This window comes from Coregonus clupeaformis, chromosome 11, assembly GCF_020615455.1.
Source record: "Coregonus clupeaformis isolate EN_2021a chromosome 11, ASM2061545v1, whole genome shotgun sequence".
NCBI classification, from domain to species: Eukaryota; Metazoa; Chordata; class Actinopteri; order Salmoniformes; family Salmonidae; genus Coregonus; species Coregonus clupeaformis.
The window spans coordinates 3,113,951-3,133,345 of record NC_059202.1 but is presented as its reverse complement, the minus strand read 5'-3'; the positions used below and the strand labels follow the sequence as shown (position 1 = coordinate 3,133,345).

General features: G+C 44.5%; 1 protein-coding gene across 3 annotated transcripts in view; it reads left to right on the top strand.

Moving 5' to 3' along the window:
• Window positions 1-882: 882 nt before the first annotated feature.
• The window catches only part of LOC121576991 (transcription factor RFX4), a 28,528-nt gene continuing 10,015 nt past the window's right edge, over window positions 883-19,395 (top strand). The window contains exons 1-14 of one of the 3 annotated variants that reach the window (XM_041890649.2): window positions 884-1,147; window positions 3,507-3,593; window positions 4,113-4,173; window positions 7,627-7,750; window positions 11,822-11,883; window positions 12,304-12,517; window positions 14,554-14,631; window positions 15,000-15,163; window positions 15,758-15,858; window positions 15,977-16,035; window positions 16,165-16,309; window positions 17,083-17,177; window positions 17,821-17,938; window positions 19,232-19,351. In XM_041890649.2, coding sequence (XP_041746583.2) covers window positions 1,105-1,147; window positions 3,507-3,593; window positions 4,113-4,173; window positions 7,627-7,750; window positions 11,822-11,883; window positions 12,304-12,517; window positions 14,554-14,631; window positions 15,000-15,163; window positions 15,758-15,858; window positions 15,977-16,035; window positions 16,165-16,309; window positions 17,083-17,177; window positions 17,821-17,938; window positions 19,232-19,351 — 1,471 coding nt within the window. In that variant the 5' untranslated portion in view covers window positions 884-1,104. Of the gene's footprint in view, window positions 1,148-3,506; window positions 3,594-4,112; window positions 4,174-7,626; window positions 7,751-11,821; window positions 11,884-12,303; window positions 12,518-14,553; window positions 14,632-14,999; window positions 15,164-15,757; window positions 15,859-15,976; window positions 16,036-16,164; window positions 16,310-17,082; window positions 17,178-17,820; window positions 17,939-19,231; window positions 19,352-19,395 lie in introns of all 3 variants that reach the window. The other 2 variants (XM_045223416.1, XM_045223417.1) reach the window with 2 other exon arrangements.

Genomic DNA, 19,395 nt, shown 5'->3' with positions numbered 1-19,395 from the left:
TAAGAGCACCAACACCGACGGTGTCTCCACGCCTGCGCCCTGGCAACTCTGAGGAGGAGCAGAGTCTTCCACTGCCATCCACAGTGTGGTGGGGAGTAATTCAGCCATAATCCCCCTTTCTCCTCACTCCCCCTCTCCCCCCTCTCCTGTGGTTCCATTCATATTCTAATCACAGCTTTCCCTTCTCCAGCTCACAGGCACTCCATCAGAGCCCTCCCAACTTCCCCCCTTTGTGGCCAGTGCTCTCCTTCGAGGCACACTAAAATAAGGTTGCCTCAAGGAGAGGGGGAGTAGGGGGGTGAAATGACCCCCCCCCCGTACAAAGTTTGCACTTGTGCCGTTTTAGACTAGGCAACGTTGTGTTTAAAAAATATATAAAGGCATCATAGTAAAGATGGGGTTTTGAAATAAGAAAGTGATCGGAATGTGTGGAAAAAATTAAAGATAGTAGGACTCCCTTTAAGTAGTTTCCTAAAAACCTGCCCCAGTGGTCATGTTGCAGTTCCCATGGCCAATGGAGGAAGACGGACATCAAAAAAGTTCTGAAACAGGCCAACAAGTGTTCGTGGGAGCTGGGACTTTAAATAAGGGGGGGTGTATAAAAACGTATTAAATGCTATAATAGAAGACGGGGAGGCCACAGTGCTAGGATTGCATAGATCTAAGCCTCTTTTTTTTTCTTGGGGAGGGAGCCTTTCTTATTCAAAACAGCCCCACAAAAGACTTCCAGTGAGCCTTGCCACATCCCCATCTGACTTGAGGCCATTCATCAGCCTTCTGAGCCTATCAATGACATGTCCCCATCAGGGCTCCTATAAAATCAGACCCTTTCCCATGAAACATCAGCAAACATTTTGACGGGTCTGGCTTTCCCCCCGCTGGACTTCTGGAGTCTCTACCCCCCCTCTCCCCTCACCCCCACCACCTCCCCTCACCACCAACATCACCCCTCTCTCGGCGGAGCCCAGAGCCTCACCATCTCCTGCCACGGATAGGCAGTGGTCACGGAGACACGGAGCTAGACAAGAGGAACCTACTGAGGAGGGGGAGACGTGCACAGAGCCATTTTCTTGGAGGAGCCAGTGTGCCGTTGATGGGAAGAGGATGCATTGTGGGCTGCTGGAGGAGCCTGATATGGATTCCACAGGTTGGTCCTCCTGTCCTGCAACACTGCAGACTTGCCTTATCAGGATGTATGGGGAACCACTCTGTTGTGGATCACTATAGCCACTGGTCCCCTGGGAATTTGTGACTTTCTCGACAGCCAGTTTAGAGCCATTTGTTAGATTTTAGTTTCTTTAAGATGTCAACAAAAGAGGCATTGTGGTTTTGTGCCATTAATTCATGACAAATATATACCAACAAAAAGCTGGTTTAAGGGATGGTTTGATTATGGAATGACATTAGGACATTTATTTTGTGCCTTAACCTTGATTAAGGAGCAGTAATCAAATTTAAACTATTAGACTACATTCAGCAAATTAAAGCAGGATTCCTAAACGTTTTCAATCTCTTTGGGTAAAAAGTATCTTCCAAGCCTTCGAGGCGCATGTAGCCTGTCATGCACCTGCTTCTTGTAAACAACTTCTGGGGGAAATAAGCGGCCAGTCGCCCGCAGCAGGATAAAGTCGCACGGCATGACGCAAGAAGTAGCCTAAAGTAAATTCGATTTAATATCAAAAACGAAATGTTTATGGTAAATGTATTGTATCGCAAAAGTAACGGAGATCGCCTGCTTCTGAAAAGTGCGCTTTTAAAAATGTTCAGATAAGGCGATTATAGAAACATAGCCATAATATGCAGATGTAGGCTATAATTAGTTATAATGAATGTCGCGGCTTTAGCTATGCGTTTTTCTACTTGTGCTCTCAATCTAACGTCATACATAATTGTATTAGGCTATAGGCTCGCGCATTTATTTACTTTACTGAATATTAATCGGGGAGTTTTTCCCACCTGCTGTTTATGGTAATTCACTGTCTGGTGGGGAGTTGGTTAACATGAAAGAGTGTGCCTATAAAATTATCAGAGATCCGTTTAGCCCGTTGATCGAATTTAATCCAATTATTTAGAGCTCTACCTTATCTGTGCTCATGGCAAATGATTCAATTATAACCTAAGGATCAGTGCTACAATGGATAATTATTTTCACCTCAGTGGACTAACTTCATCAATGACTGGGGAAACATTTTAAAGTATCAGCTAGTCTAGTGCACAAGACAATGAAATAAATTACACTTCTGCCTAATAATGTACTGGTATTAATTGTGATAATTGGTCTAATAATAATAATCTATGATGGTGATATTATTATAAATAATGATGATGATGACAATAATGATTATTTTAGTTTATTAATCTGATAATTCCTTTAAACTTTATGGACCTGATGACAGCACGTGTTCTCTGGTCAACTTGTGGATTGTAAACAATGTTAGGTAGCCTAATCATAATGTTCTGTTCTTACAATTAAAAACGAATGCCTGACCTAAGGCTATTGAATAGGAGGGCTTTGCAAAGATCATAGTTGATAAATTAGGCATAGACTACACTTTTGCTTTTATGCATGAGATAAAGCATTCTAGCTATTTATTGTAACAGCGCGTGCCACTCATCAACCAAAAGGTGTCTAATATTAATTTATTCTGATAGTTCAGAGTCTCTAAACTTTTCAATTTCCATGACCAATTCTCTAACCCCTTCTGATGAGATGGAACAGGTTGCCTTGCCAACAGTAAAACCTGGTAACTGCTACTATGGTGATTGTTGTCGTGCGGGAAACAGGATCTACAGGACTACGAGAAATATTAGAAGGGTTTCTGTCCCAAGAAAGGACACCAGTTGAGCTATTTCTAAGTAGAAATTAGAATGGGACAAAGGCTTCTGTGTCACGAGGCTGCTCTAGCAATGAGTGCGGGCTCAATTTGGCAAGTGTGCGCGCTTGTAGTCCCCCCAAGAACAAGGAATGATTCCTGCAGTTGTGGTGAAAACATTTCAAATAGAAGCACAGCTGCGCTAGGCCCCAACAATCGATTGTAGTCGAATTGCTCTGTCACATTAGTGACCAAATGAGTGTGTGTAGGCAGTGATATGCAACTGGTTGTGCACTGTTTAGATATGAGATAGACTGAGTTTATGGCCATTTATTTTGCATTTGGCAAAATGTGTTTTAAAATGAAGTTTTAAAAAGGCCACCTGTTGCAGATGCAGCTTTAGCAAAGTCAACTTTTGATAAACCTATCCAAATTTGATTGTTAGATTTAGATTTATTTAAGTTACTTTTTTTGTGAACCACATCTTAAAATAGGCCCTATATTGATTAGGGCCAATAGAGTAGGCTAACCAAATATTGGACAAATCTGACCACCCAATTGTTGCCACATTTTGATGGGCCATAGCCCAAATGAATAAATAATTAATCCTCATGTGGGCCACAGAAAGAAACCTACAATTGTAAATTCCTGTAGGCTTTTCCCTGATCTGTGGGCCATCTTGCCATTTTCTAGAGAGCTGGATTGAAAGATGCCTCAACGAGAGCGAGAGCAAGCGGTATTCCAGTCACACGTCCCTGGGGAATACGTCCAATGACGAAAGTAAGCAGTGACTGTGTAACGCTATAATGTTGTATTTATTATTCCAACTCATAAAGTAATGGATAAATATCTCTTGAAATAATCTATTGTCATGGGCCTAAATTAAGAGTGCTATTGATTAAACTAAATTGATATTTGCTATAATAAGGTGCGCAATAATAAAATGCGCAAAATATGGCAAAAGTCAGTGCACTTGTAGGATTGGAATTTGTGCAAATAAAGCACACACCTTTATTTACAAAACGTGTCAATAACAGATGTCCCTGATAATCCACTGATTTACATTAATCATAATATTGTTGCAGAGTAAAATAGTTGGATAAAGAGAGAAATTATCACTTTTTTTTTTTAGTTTTAGCGTCAACCTTTTAGCCTTGTTCAGTTTAGATTTTATTTTTTATTTTTTATTCACAGCAATTGGTTATTTTTTATTTTCTTTATATTGCTCTGCCTAAGTACTTAATTGAAGAGGTGTGATGGTTGAAAATAGTTGACACATTCATTTTTTGTCTGTGAAAGATGAGGAGAAAGAAAACAACAGGGCATCTAAACCCCATTCAACACCAGCTACCCTACAATGGTAAGTGTTTGTGTATATTCACCTCTTTCCTAACCTGTTTATTATGTTATGTACTTTTTTGTGAAAGTCAGTCTGTAACTTGGTCCAACAACATCCAATCAGATTTGCATAATGTTGCATTGTCCTAAAGCTGTAATTCTAGAGATATAATGCTAATTCAATGTCTTCAATGCATGAACTATTCTGCACATTTATTTTTTATTATTTTGGGCATTTGCAATTTAGCTTTTTGTTTGTTGATCAAGTTTACAAGAGCATTCCCCTATTTTGTTCTTATATTGTTTGCAAAAATATGTTTGAGGATTCTCTGTAGACAGTCTTCTCATGTAATGGCCTATATCATTGAATCATGTAAAGATGAAGGACATAATTATAACATATTTTAATGCATTCATAGGACCAGAGACCTGTGTAGTTGCACCTGTTATGTTCAGAAGGGAATAATATGCATTAGACAAAATTAAAACAGGAAGCTGGCTATACAGCGGCTTGCGAAAGTATTCACCCCCCTTGGCATGTTTCCTATTTTGTTGCCTTACAACCTGGAATTAAAATAGATTTTTGGGGGGGTTTGTGTCATTTGATTTACACAACATGTCTACTACTTTGAAGATGCAAAATATTTTTTATCGTGAAACAAACAAGAAATAAGACAAAAAAAACAGAAAACTTGAGCGTGCATAACTATTCAACCCCCCCAAGGTCAATACTTTGTAGAGCCACCTTTTGCAGCAATTACAGCTGCAAGTCTCTTAGGGTATGTCTCTATAAGCTTGGCACATCTAGCCACTGGGCTTTTTGCCCATTGTTCAAGGCAAAACTGCTCCAGCTCCTTCAAGTTGGATGGGTTCCGCTGGTGTACAGCAATCTTGAAGTCATTAATTTTTAAAAACATTTTTAGTCATTTAGTAGACGCTGTTATCCAGAGCAACTTACAATTAGTGAGTGCATACATTTTCATACTGGCCCCCCGTGGGAAACGAACCCACAACCCTGGCATTGCAAGCGCCATGCTCTACCAACTGAGCTACAGGGGACTACACAGATTCATACCACAGATTCTCAATTGGATTGAGGTCTGGGCTTTGACTAGGCCATTCCAAGACATTTAAGTGTTTCCCCTTAAACCACTTGAGTGTTGCTTTAGCAGTATGCTTAGGGTCATTGTCCTGCTGGAAAGTGAACCTCCGTCCCAGTCTCAAATCTCTGGAAGACTGAAACAGGTTTCCCTCAATAATTTCCCTGTATTTAGCACCATCCATCATTCCTTCAATTCTGACCAGTTTCCCATGGTGGTGGCAGCATGATGCTGCCACCACCATGCTTTCACTGTGGGGATGGTGTTTTTGGGGTGATGAGAGGTGTTGGGTTTGCGCCAGACATAGCGTTTTCCTTGATGGCCAGAAAGCTCAATTTTAGTCTCATCTGACCAGAGTACCTTCTTCCATATGTTTGGGGAGTCTCCGACATGGCTTTTGGCGAACACCAAATGTGTTTGCTTATTTTATTCTTCAAGCAATGGCTTTTTTCTGGCCACTCTTCCGTAAAGCCCAGCTCTGTGGAGTGTACGGCTTAAAGTGGTCCTATGGACAGAGACTCCAATCTCCGCTGTGGAGCTTTGTAGCTCCTTCAGGGTTATCTTTGATCTCTTTGTTGCCTCTCTGATTAATGCCCTCCTTGCCTGGTCTGTGAGTTTTGGTGGACGTCCCTCTCTTGGCAGGTTTGTTGTGGTGCCATATTCGTTCAATTTTTTTTATAATGGATTTAATGGTGCTCCGTGGGATGTTCAAAGTTTCGGATATTTTTTTATAACCCAACCCTGATCTGTACTTCTCCACAACTTTGTCCCTGACCTGTTTGGAGCGCTCCTTGGTCTTCATGGTGCCGCTTGCTTGGTGGTGCCCATTGCTTAGTGGTGTTGCAGACTCTGGGGCCTTTCAGAACAGGTGTATATGTACTGAGATCATGAGACAGATCATGTGACACTTAGATTGCACACAGGTGGACTTTATTTAATCTATTTTGTGTATGTCCATTACATGAAATCCAAATAAAAATCCATTTAAATTACAGGTTGTAATGCAACAAAATAGGAAAAATGCCAAGGGGGATGAATACTTTTGCAAGGCACTGTATCAAGACATTCTTCTTCTTTTAATTATTTGTTGTCTGTATTTTATATTTAATTCCTTCTGGTGAAAGCCCACTGGTGAAAACACTTGATCAGTCTGTTTGTTGGAGATGTACTTTTTTGAAGGGTGGTGAATATGTGTTTATCAGTCATTTTCATGCCACTGTAATCGAGGCGGGATGGTTTGTGTAGTGTTCAATCAATCAAATGTATTTATAAAGCCCTTTTTACATCAGCAGATGTCACAAAGTGCTTATACAGAAACCCAGCCTATAACCCTAAACAGCAAGCAATGCAGATGTAGAAGCACGGTGGCTAGGAAAAACTCCCTAGAAAGGCAGGACCCTAGGAAGAAACCTAGAGAGGAACCAGGCTCTGAGGGGTGGCCAGTCCTCTTCTTGCTGTGCCGGATGGAGATTATATGAGTACATGGCCATTAAGGCCAGATCGTTCTTCAAGATGTTCAAATGTTCATAGTGTTGTTGTCATATACATAGATTCCTATTTAGATAGACATACCTGGTCTACATGAATATAGAGGAGCGTTTTAGGTCCCCAGGGATTACACAGTCATTCACACTTCAACAGCAGTGAGGGAACTTCCCATTTTCATCTCACTTCTGAAATGGCCCTTTTTGTTTTGGTTTATTGCTTGAGGGAGGTGTTCATGAGACATAATATTGAGGATTCTTGTGAAATGTTCTTATTTAACACTGCTCTGTAATAAGACAGATAAAATAACAGTCTTTGCTTTATTTTGCACTTAAAATACAGGTGTACATAGTCTCTTGATACTAATGAGTAATTGCAGACATCGCAGTTCATTTTATGTTCATGAGATGTTCAAAATAACTTTTTTATCATCCAGAATTTTGTATGCTATAACATGTATGCTATTAAGAGTGCTTCATCACAACTTTATATGCCCCAATTTATCGTCTATTTTCAATGTATTATTGGAGCAACCGATAAGTGATTTCTAGTACTTTGAAGCATGTTGTAATGCTTAGTTTTGTGATGTATTTATGCTATACAGTAGAGATATTATGTAGTGAACTGATGGTTGTAGTTCCGTCTTTCCCAGATGTTGTAAAATAAATCCACATGTAATTTCCCAAAGTAGCTCCTAATTTAGGTTAGATTGTTCATCTAATATGGTCCACTAGAAAATAACCTGCTATTGACTGAATAAGTAAAGGAGTAAACTGGGTAACACTTTATTTGGATGCCGGTAGATGCCAGACTAGAGATGTCTTTGAGGTCAGTAAGAAGTCCATGTTATTCTGTGGGGATTGATTGACAGGTCTGCTTTTCACCTACAGGCTGGAGGAGAACTATGAGATTGCAGAAGGGGTTTGTATCCCCCGCAGTGCTCTCTACATGCACTACCTGGACTTCTGTGAGAAGCACGACACACAGCCTGTCAACGCCGCCAGCTTTGGGAAGGTAGGACACAGCACTCTGCCCCGTCACTGACCAGTTTAACAGGAAACTTAGGAGGGACTGCTTGGTTGAGCCCAAACTAATTTTGTGAACATAATACTTCACAGAAAGAGAATGTGAAATGGTCCCTTTGGTGCAGGAAATTTAGGAGGGACTGCTTGGTTGAGCCCAAACTAATTTTGTGAACATAATACTTCACAGAAAGTGCAGTAGGCTATACCTGCGTAAGAAGGTTACCATCTATTAGAACTATCTTCTTCATAGACATTAGTAAAACATGAAGGGGGGAAATAAGCAGCATTGAACAAGTATGCTTACTGATTGTGTATGTAAATCAGGCTCATGGCTTGTTACGGTATATTTGGAAAGTAAAATCCACATGTAGTTATTGAGAGCCAACGGAACAGTCCACTGATGGTTCCTCTGAAAACTGCTGGACTGGTTACACAGCTAGAGAAAACAAGCCCCTCTACCCACCTACTCCCAGCCACCCCGAACACCCGGACCCTGACCCCCAGCCCCATCCTCATCCCACCCCTGGTCCCCCACCCCCCCAGCTCCTGTCGGAGGATATTGAAAAAAAGAAGGGGCCTGGATTAATGTGTAATTAAAGGAAATTTGGAAGGGTGAGATGTTGCGGAATGTTAGATCAGTGGCTGGAGCAGTGTGGGGTGTCCTTTAGGAAGGCTTCATTGATTCGGGACAAAAAAACAAGCGAGGGCCCAGGCTGCCTCCCTGTCTGCTCATTTATCAAGCGGGGCCTGACAGAAACTTCACAGCTTGGCCTCTTTTTTCATCCCGCACAATTGAAAGCTCCACTGTTTGCTAAAGTTTCTGCACCGGGAGCTGAACCAAGGAGCCAATATCATGGACAAAAAGAAAGAGGGAGAGGGGGAGAAGGAGCGAGGGGGAGAGATTTTGGAGAGGTTTTTAATATATAAAAAATAATACCTCTGAACATGTAAAAATGTATGGTTCCCAAAGCCTTTTTTTTCCAGTACAGACCTCCCTGAGGTTAAGGCTCTGGGAACTTCACAGCTCTTCACGTCTAGAACAGACCTCATTGAACAGATACTGGCCCAAAACATTTGAGATACTTTCACTTGATTCATTGATATGTTCAATATGGATTTTCCTGTCATTCTTTATGAGCTGTACATGAATATTAATAATTCTGGATGGGCTAGTTACTTCAGCCGCTAGCTGAGGAAATTGTGGACTTTTTTCTTGGGTTGTCCTTTTAGTGTATCACTTCCTTGTGACGCCCTGGCTCCGGAACTCTGAATTTTGAGCCAGGGTTGTTTAGTTCATTGTTTGGGTGTATTTCTATGTTGGGGATTTCTGGTTGTGCATTTTCTATGTTTGGTTAATTGTTCTTGATTAGTCTATGACTCCCAATCGGAGGTAACGAGTGTCAGCTGTCGGCTCGTTATCTCTGATTGGGGAGCCATATTTATACTGTGTGAGTTCACTTTGTGTTGTGGGTTATTGTTTCTTTGTTGCTGTTAGTAGTATTCAGTATAGAACTTCACGGATCGTCATTTGTTGTTTTCTTCGTGGTTGCTTTAAGTTAATAAAGTCATCATGTTCACTCGCAACGCTGCGCATTGGTCTCCTCCTTCAGACGAGCGTGACAGAATAACCCACCAAAAAAAGGACCAAGCAGCGCGTCCAGGAGCAAGGGGTCTGGACACAGGAGTTATGGATGCCTCCTAAGGACTTTTGGACATGGGAGGAGATTCGGGCTGGAAAGGGTCCTTGGGCACAACCGGAGGAACATCATCGCCCTCGTGAAGAGCTGGAGGCAGCTGCAGCCGAGAGGAGGTGGTCTGAGGAGGAATATCACCGCCCTCGTGAAGAGCTGAGGCAGCTGCAGCCGAGAGGAGGTGGTATGAAGAGGAAGCGCGGAGTCGAGGCTGGAAGCCCCGTGGTTACTCCCAAAAAATGTTTGGGGGGCACATGGTTTGGGCGCCTGGGCAGCAGGAGGCTGCCACAGGGAGAAAAGGAGAGAAGGGCTATCGGATTACGGGAGCCATTGGCGAGTAGAGGGAGGGAAGTTGTTGTGGCACGGCATGAGAGACTGAAGTGTGTTCCCAGTCTGGTCGGTCCGTTCTTGATCCCCAGTTAAGGCCAGTGGTGGGTGTTCCCGGTACGGTCCGGCCTGTTCCTACTCACGCACCAGGTCCACGATGTGCGTCGCCAGCCGGCCTGAACTGGCCGTCTGCCCAACGGGCGCCTGAACTGCCCGTCTGCCCAACGCCGTCTGAACTGCCCGTCTGCCCAACGCCGTCTGAACTGCCCGTCTGCCCAACGGCGCCTGAACTGCCCGGCTGCCCAACGCCGTCTGAACTGCCCGTCTGCCTAACGCCGTCTGAACTGCCCGTCTGCCCAACGCCCGTCTGAACTGTCCGTCTGCCCAACGCCGTCTGAACTGCCCGTCTGTACTGAGCCTGCAAAGCCGCCCGTCTGCCATGAGCCTTCCAGAGCCGTCCGCCAGACCGAGCCGCTAGAGCTCTCCGCCAGACAGGATCAGCCAGAGCCTTCCGCCAGACAGGATCAGCCAGAGCCTTCCTCGCCAGACAGGATCAGCCAGAGCCTTCCGCCAGACAGGAGCAGCCAGAGCCTTCCGCCAGACAGGAGCAGCCAGAGCCTTCCGCCAGACAGGAGCAGCCAGAGCCTTCCGTCAGACCGGATCAGCCAGAGCCTTCCGCCAGACAGGATCAGCCAGAGCCTTCCGCCAGCCATGAGCAGCCAGACCCGTCAGCCAGCCATGAGCAGCCAGATCCGTCAGCCAGCTATGAGCAGCCAGATCCGTCAGCCAGCCATGAGCAGCCAGATCCGTCAGCCAGCCATGAGCAGCCAGATCCGTCAGCCAGCTCGCGAGCAGCCAGATCCGTCAGCCAGCCATGAGCAGCCAGATCCGTCAGCCGCCAGGATCCGCCAGATCCGTCAGCCAGCCAGGATCCCAGAGCCGTCCTGCCAGGATCCGCCAGAGCTGTCCAGCCAGGATCCGCCAGAACCGTCTAGCCAGGATCCGCCAGAGCCGTCCAGCCAGGATCCGCCAGAGCCGTCCCAGCAAGGATCCGCCAGGCCGTCAGCCAGGATCCGCCAGAGCCGTCCCAGCCAGGATCCGCCAGAGCCGTCCAGCCAGGGATCCGCCAGAGCCGTCCAGCCAGGATCCGCGCAGAGCCGTCCCAGCCTGGATCCGCCAGAGCCGTCCCGCCAGGATCCGCAGAGCCGTCCCGCCAGGATCCGCCAGAGCCGTCCCGCCAGGAGTCCGCCAGAGCCAGCCAGCCAGGATCCGCCATCTAGTCAGGTACTGCCCCTTAGTCCGTACTGCCCCGTAGTCCGGTGCCGCCCTCTAATCCAGTGGGGTTTAGTTGGGGGGTGGTCATGAGGAAGGGAATACGGAAGCGGATAGTGACTAAGGTGGGGTGGGGACCACGACCTGGGCCAGAGCCGCCACCAGGGGACAGACGCCACCCAGACCCTCCCCGAGACTGTGATGCTGGAGTGCGCCCGGGAGGTCGCACCTTTAGGGGGTAATGTGACGCCTGGCTCCGGGACTCTGAATTTTGAGCCAGGGTTGTTTAGTTTCATTGTTTGGGTGTATTTCTATGTTGGGGATTTCTGGTTGTGCATTTTCTATGTTTGGTTAATTGTTCTTGATTAGTCGTATGACTCCCAATCGGAGGTAACGAGTGTCAGCTGTCGGCTCGTTATCTCTGATTGGGAGCCATATTTATACTGTGTGAGTTCACTTTGTGTTGTGGGTTATTGTTTCTTTGTTGCTGTTAGTAGTATTCAGTATAGAACTTCACGGATCGTCATTTGTTGTTTTCTTCGTGGTTGCTTTAAGTTAATAAAGTCATCATGTTCACTGCAACGCTGCGCATTGGTCTCCTCCTTCAGACGAGCGTGACATTCCTTTACATCTACAGTATGATATCACTGTCAAGAGTGATAATGCATTTTTAACAGGTCCTTTACATGGGGGATATACACCTCAAAAAGCATGAAGAATCTGACAGAGGAAAAATTATTGATACACTTCTAATTCTCTGATTCTAACAGATTATTAGACAACAGTTTCCACAACTGACCACAAGAAGACTGGGGACCAGGGGCCAGTCAAAGTAAGTCAATGTTGTTTTCTACTTTTCTGATCAAAATACCTCAATGCATAAGCTGTCATGTCTTTCTTTGTGCACATTGGTTTTGATCATTTTTTCATTAATTCAAGAGAAGTATAATTGTATTGTATGATGAAAGTTAAAACCTCAACCTTTCAATGTAAAAATACTCAGTATAGGAGAATGGTAATTGGATGGAGATAGTGGAAAGCGAGAGCCTGCTTTTAAGGATTCTTCAAGCCAGTACTCTTCACCATATGAGGATGCAACCCCTCAAAATCATATGATGACAGGCCACGCCCTCACACCCTGATTAAGGCTCTTTAGTGGAAATGTTGGTCATATAAATCCACAGCAAGAAAAGATGACTGCAACTTTCTTTACCATGTATACACCTCTTTAACTATTAACTATTCCCTAAAGGTACCACTACTATGGCATCGCTGTGAAGGAGAGCTCCCAGTACTACGACGTGATGTACTCCAAGAAGGGGGCGGCGTGGGTGAACGAGACGGGCAAGAAGGAGGTCACCAAGCAGACAGTGGCGTATTCACCACGCTCCAAACTGGGGACGCTCCTGCCAGACTTTCCAAATGTCAAAGACCTAAATCTGCCTGCCAGTCTGCCAGAAGAGAAGGTAAACAGGACTCTAAAACATCCCAGCCCCACAACCCCCTCCTCTCTCATCCAACCAACCTTTTGCCCCTCTCGCACCCTCTGGCTCTCTCCTTTTATCTGGCCCGGACCTTCACTGAGTCTGGGTTTAGAGAAGAAGGACCTTGAGGATTTATATGCTGCTGGCTCCTCACTAACTCTTAATCTTGTGGGGAGATAATAAGATCCAGTGCCGGACAAAGGACAAGCTCTAGCTGTCCTGCTTTTAAAAGAGGGGGCCATCATTTTCAATGGTTTGTGAGTTGCTGATCTCTAAAGCCGGTTTTATGTAACATAGTTTTGGTGTGGGACCTGTTGCAGGTATTTATTGGTGCTGATGCTTTTGGAAGGGATTTATTGTCTTGTTTTTCGTATCAATCCCTTTGTGTATTATAATCACTTGAAAACACTAGCTACCGTATATATACTGTACAGTTGAAGCCAGTTCACTGATTAGAATGTATCCCAACTGAAGCAGCATCCTGGTCATTCACTAAGAATGTCACTAAGAAACAGGATGTCCCTTTGATAAGTAGCAATGTGATACAGACTTGGACTCCGTTACTGCCATGCAGTTACAGTGCTTTCGGAAAGTATTCAGACCCCTTTACTTTTTCCACATTTTGTTACGTTACAGACTTATTCTAAAATGGATTAAATAAATTTTTTCCCTCATCGATCTACACACAATACCCCATAATGATAAAGCGAAAACAGGTTTTTAGACATTTTTGCAAATTCATAAAAAATTAAGAACAGAAATACATTATTTACATAAGTATTCAGACCCTTTGCTATGAGACTCGAAATTGAGCTCAGGTGCATCCTGTTTCTATTGATCATCCTTGAGATGTTTCTACAACTTGATTGGAGTCCTCCTGTGGTAAAGTCAATTCATTGGACATTATTTGGAAAGGCACACACCTGTCTAAATAAGGTCCCACAGTTGATAGTGCATGTCAGAAGAAAAACCAAGCCATGAGGTCGAAGGAATTGTCCGTAGAGCTCCGAGACAGGATTGTGTCAAGGCACAGATCTGGGGAAGGGTACAAAAAAATGTCTGCAGCATTGAAGGTCCCCAAGAACACAGTGGCCTCCATCATTCTTACATTGAAGAAGTTTGGAACCACCAAGACTCTTCCTAGAGCTGGCCCCCCGGCCAAACTGAGCAATCGGGGGAGAAGGGCCTTGATCAGGGAGGTGACCAAAAACCCGATGGTCACTCTGACAGAGCTCCAGAGTTCCTCTGTGGAGATGGGAGAACCTGCCAGAAGGATAACCACCTCTGCAGCACGCCACCAATCAGGCCTTGATGGTAGAGTGGCCAGACGGAAGCAACTCCTCAGTAAAAAAGGCATATGACAGCCCGCTTGGAGTTTGCCAAAAGGCACATAAAGCACTCTCAGACCATGAGAAACAAGATTCTCAGGTCTGATGAAACCAAGATTGAACTCTTTGGCCTGAATGCCAAGCGTCAGACAGGGGCGAAGGTTCACCTTCCAACAGGACAACGACCCTAAGCACACAGCCAAGAGAACGCAGGAGTGGCTTCGGGACAAGTCTCTGAATGTCCTTGAGTGGCCCAGCCAGAGCCCGGACTTGAACCTCGATTGAACATCTCTTGAGAGACCTGAAAATAGCTGTGCAGTGACGCTCCCCATCTAACCTGACAGAGCTTGAGAGGATCTGCAGAAAAGAATGGGAGAAACTCCCCAAATACAGGTGTGCCAAGCTTGTAGCGTCATACTCAAGAAGACTCGAGACTGTAATCGCTGCCAAAAGTGCTTCACCAAAGTAAACGGTCTGAATACTTATGTAAATGTGATTTCAGTTTTTTATTTAAAATAATTTGCAAAAATGTCAAATTAACTGTTTTTGCTTTGTCATTATGGGGTATTGTGTGTAGATTGATGAGGGAAAAAAACAATTTAATCCATTTTAGAATAAGGCTGTTACTTAACAAAATGTGGAAAAAGTCAAGGGATTTGAATACTCAGTGTTCGTTACATTTTCCCACAGGTGTCAACGTTCATCATGATGTACAGAACTCACTGCCAGAGGATACTGGATACAGTAATACGCGCAAACTTTGACGAGGCAAGCCACTTATATATCTGTCGATCTTATGCCCCTTTATTTACCAGCCCCAGTAAATGTAACAGGACTTTGTGGTTATTTTTTTGTGGACTTTTTTAACTCTCTTGTTGAAATTGGTAACAGAAAAGATTATGAGCTAAATGTTCTTGGACTTCCAAATTAAAACCTCCCATTTTCATGAGATACAGTTTAGTTTGAACCTAATCTCAGAACCCTTAACCAAATGTGTTATGTTACCAGTCTGTCACAAAAAACGACTTCTAACCTGAATTAATCTCATGAGAAATATTGTTTTAGTCTCTCTAGTCTCTTTAGTTGTATTGTATGTGACATTAAGACAATAACCCTCCTCTCTTGGGTGTCTCCAGGTCCAGAGCTTCCTGCTGCACTTTTGGCAGGGCATGCCCCCCCACATGCTCCCTGTCCTGGGCTCCTCCACTGTGGTCAACATCGTTGGCGTCTGTGACTCCATCCTCTACAAGGCAATCTCTGGGGTTCTCATGCCCACTGTCCTTCAAGCACTGCCTGATAGGTGAGTGCATGTGTTGTGTACTGTAGCTCCTATCCACTCCCCAGCGATCACTAATGCCACAATCCTGTGTTTCAGCCCAACATCTACAATTCATGGACACAGTTATGAATGCGAAGACTGACAGTCCATGAGAGCCACATAATTGTTTTAAACATACTTTGACGTGTGAATTGTTTGTTTAAAAAGACTGACATGGCAAACTTGCCATTTCGAGAGCTTCCCACTGGGCACACACTGGTTGAATCAACGTTGTTTCCACGTAATTTCAATAAAATTAAGTTGACCCAACGTGGAATAGAAGTTGAATTGACATCTGTGCCCAGTGGGCATAAGGTTCTATGATTCTGAGATATTTGGCTTTAAAGTTCCGAACCCTCATTGGTTTGAATGGTGTCAGCAATTTTTTTCTTATTTTTAACTTAACGACATTGGGGTATTTAGAGTATATATGGGTAGAGAACATTGAACAGAACAAGACTATGTCAATAACTCATTTTTAGCAAAAATACAGATAGAACCTTATAGTCCCAAGCTCTTGATTTGCCTCAGTTATTTGTGATGTAATTTAGATGTACTCTACATGTGTTGATCCAGTTTGACCCAGGTGATCCGGAAGTTTGCCAAACAGCTGGATGAGTGGCTTAAAATAGCACTTCACGACCTGCCTGAAAACCTGAGGAATATCAAATTTGAATGTAGGTGTCTGCATTGAAAAATAAAATCGTTACAGATTTTAGAAAATATGTTCCGATAGCTAAATGGTATTCTGTATAAACCATAACAGTTAATATTTCCTCTCCCTTTTATTCACAGTATCTAGAAGATTTTCTCAGGTTCTCAAGCGGCAGACATCTTTGAACCATCTATGTCAGGTAGCTACATCACTGTATCAATGTAATGAAGTCAATATGAAGATATGACTGATAAAGGTATATGCCGTGTGTATCACTATCTAATAATGTACTATCTGATAATGTGTGTGTTGATGTGTCTCCGGAAAGGCATCGCGGACGGTGATCCACAGTGCAGACATCACCTTTCAGATGATGGAGGACTGGAGGAACGTGGACCTGAACAGCATCACCAAGCAGACACTTTACACCATGGAGGACACACGGGAGGAGCACCGGCGGCTCATCATCCACTGTAAGGGCAAGACAAGCACACGTGTAGGGACGCAGACACAAATGCACACACATACACAATCCCTGTAGCAGCATTCATATTAAGTTACGTTTAGTCAAGAAGCCTAGAATCCCCATTCTAAACAATCCTATTGTGCTCCAATACACTTTACTTAAATTCCTTGCTCTCCTTCATAGCATTGTAGGAGAGAAATGCACTTCACTCCCACACTCTCACACACACAGCCGCCAATAACACACAGTAGATGTCAGCCATTGGACAATCATTCCCACGGCCAGGAAAGTCAAGCCTTAATGATGGAGGCTGAAAGGTTAAGCAAGTTGACTCTGCTCTGAAACACCCCGTGGAGCATCTCAAATTCATTTCAGCGTCAACCCCCTGAAATGGCCGTGATAGGGTCACAGGTCACAGATTGGCTGGTGTTGTTGCATAAAGAAGCTATTTCAATGTCCCACTCTCATTCTGTTCTGTTAGACAGAGAGAAATGATGCACTATAACAACAAGTAAGAAACATAGCCACATACAAGACATACTGTATAGGCTGCTGGTTTTGGTAGTTTGATTGATTTAAGTAATGGTAATTTAGGTCCACACACTACAACTTTTCCACCTCTTCATTTGATCCAAATTGCTATCTGTCAAGACTCTCATCTGGGTAGACAAGTATGGGACGTTCTCCACCAGTTACAAATGTATGTGCCCTGAATGATGACATAGGCTATGTGTTGACAAACTGTGGCTAAATGCAGGTCTCGTCTCCTTCCCCTCTCAGTGTACCAGGAGTTTGACCATCTGCTGGAGGAGCAGTCTCCTATAGAGGCCTACATAGAGTGGCTGGACTCCATGGTGGACCGCTGTGTTGTCAAGGTCAGTTAAAGAACTCATTACTTCATTTTACCACAAAAACATATATATTTTTTTATGCCCTGTTAAGATCTAGGATGTATCATCAGAAAACTTCCAGAAATCCTCTTGAGGCATGTGCTTTCTACCATCGCTACAGGTGTATACTGTTCGTAAGTGGAAACTATAGAAATAACCTCTTAAATTGTCCCCTAGAAATGTCCACACTGACGTATGTGTTACATTTACCAAGGCCATTCTGGACGACGATGTGTTATTTTATTGTTGAAGTATATTTATACAGCAAATCAGTAAGGATTATGGCCCTTTAAAAATAAACGATGCATTTGAATGACATCCGTTTCTCCATGACTTGCTGACGCAGAGCCACTCGCGCTGCCATCCTCCTAGTTAATGATGTCTTCATGGCTCCCATTTGCGCCATTATGCTCCAGATATGGGCTTGTAAAATGTTGTTGCCCTGGCAACGTCCTGGACTCCCCAGACAATGGTTCAATGGGAAGGCTTGTCCCCAGGGGCAAATTAAATAGTTGACTTGTTGACGTGTTTTTCATTCCTGAGGGTTAAGCCCCAATACGAACCCAGGGGTTAATTCTCTCCCTCCCCAACCCTTCCCCTTCTTTTCTCATGGAAATGTCCCCTTTAGGTGGCAGGGAAGAGGCCTGGGTGCCTGAAGAAGGTGGCCCAGCAGTTCCTGCTCATGTGGTCGTGCTTCGGGACACGAGTCATCCGGGATATGACCCTCCACAGTGCGCCTAGCTTCGGTGAGTGGTTGGATCTAACATTGGGCTGGGGCATGTATCAGCCGACACAGGAAATACGTTTGCTTTAGGGGGGTTATGTAACGTTATTGGAGCATATTGCTGGTGTCACTAGTGTCAGACAGAAGTTGACTAGAATAGACTTTGAAGAACACTAACAGATTACCCAGGGCATTGCCCCATAACTTGCTGAACTGAGATGTGAATATACTACTATGCACATAGGTCCAAAAGTAGTTTAAGCCCCTCACCCCATTTTTGGGAAATTATAATAAGAAAAGTTATGCACAGACTCGGCAGAGAATCCCCTTCGATTGTTCTCCCAATCCAAAACGGGGAAAGCGTGGTTGTAAGATGGCTGCCTTGCTGGCATGGCCCCCCTAGCCTTTACTTTACTATCTAGCGGTGCATGACCAAGGCACTGAAAGATATAGGGGCCATGCCAAAAATGGCTTCCCTCTCCTCTCCTCTCCTCTCCTCTCCTCTCCTCTCCTCTCCTCTCCTCTCCTCTCCTCTCCTCTCCTCTCCTCTCCTCTCCTCTCCTCTCCTCTCCTCTCCTCTCCCCTTCAGGCCTGTCTGTGAATATCAAAGCCACAGCTGGTTGCAGTGTTTTGATAAAGCAGCTCTCTGTGCAAAAACAGCTAATTAACAATGGCTACCCCATCCTCCCTTCCCCAATCTGTTTGCCTATCTTTTCCATTTTATGACCAGGCAGGATTGCACTGCTCCGTTCCCTGAATAGCCACTGGTGTTTATTATGCGCACGATGGCTGGAGTGACCAGCACAATGTCACGATTGTGTCACACTCCTTTCCTTCCCCAGCGACAGTCTCAGTCATCTCCCATACCAGACCCAGGGGTCAGTCGTCATATTGGGGGCAGTGACTTTGTACCCGGAAACAAGAAACAGCCCCCCTGTCTCTTTTGATGACAATGACTGCCCAGTCGTTCTTCTCCTTCACACTGCCTGTTCAGTTGAGTGTGCTGCTATGATGCAGTCAATGGTGTACTGCAGTTTTGCGAAGCCTGCCCGAAAGGTCAGAGCAAAGGTGTGTTCAGCAGTAGTTATATCAGATGAACCATGACTATAATACAGTATATACATATAAAGTGGGTAAAACAGTGACCAGTGTTCAATGACTCTATGTACATAGGGCAAAGCAGCCTCTAAGGTGCAGGGTAGAGTACCGGGTGGTAGCCGGCTAGTAACAGTGACTAAAGTTCAGGGCAGTGTACTGGGCGGAGTAACTTGAATCTCACCTCTCTCTCTCTCTCTCTCTATCTGTCTGTGTGTAGGCTCATTCCACCTGATCCACCTGATGTTTGATGACTATGTGCTGTACCTGCTGGAGTCCCTGCACTGCCAGGAGAGGGCCAACGAGCTCATGAGGTCCATGAAGGCAGAGGGCAACACAGGTCAGACCACCACCCTGTCAACAACTACTACTGGAACTGCTTCC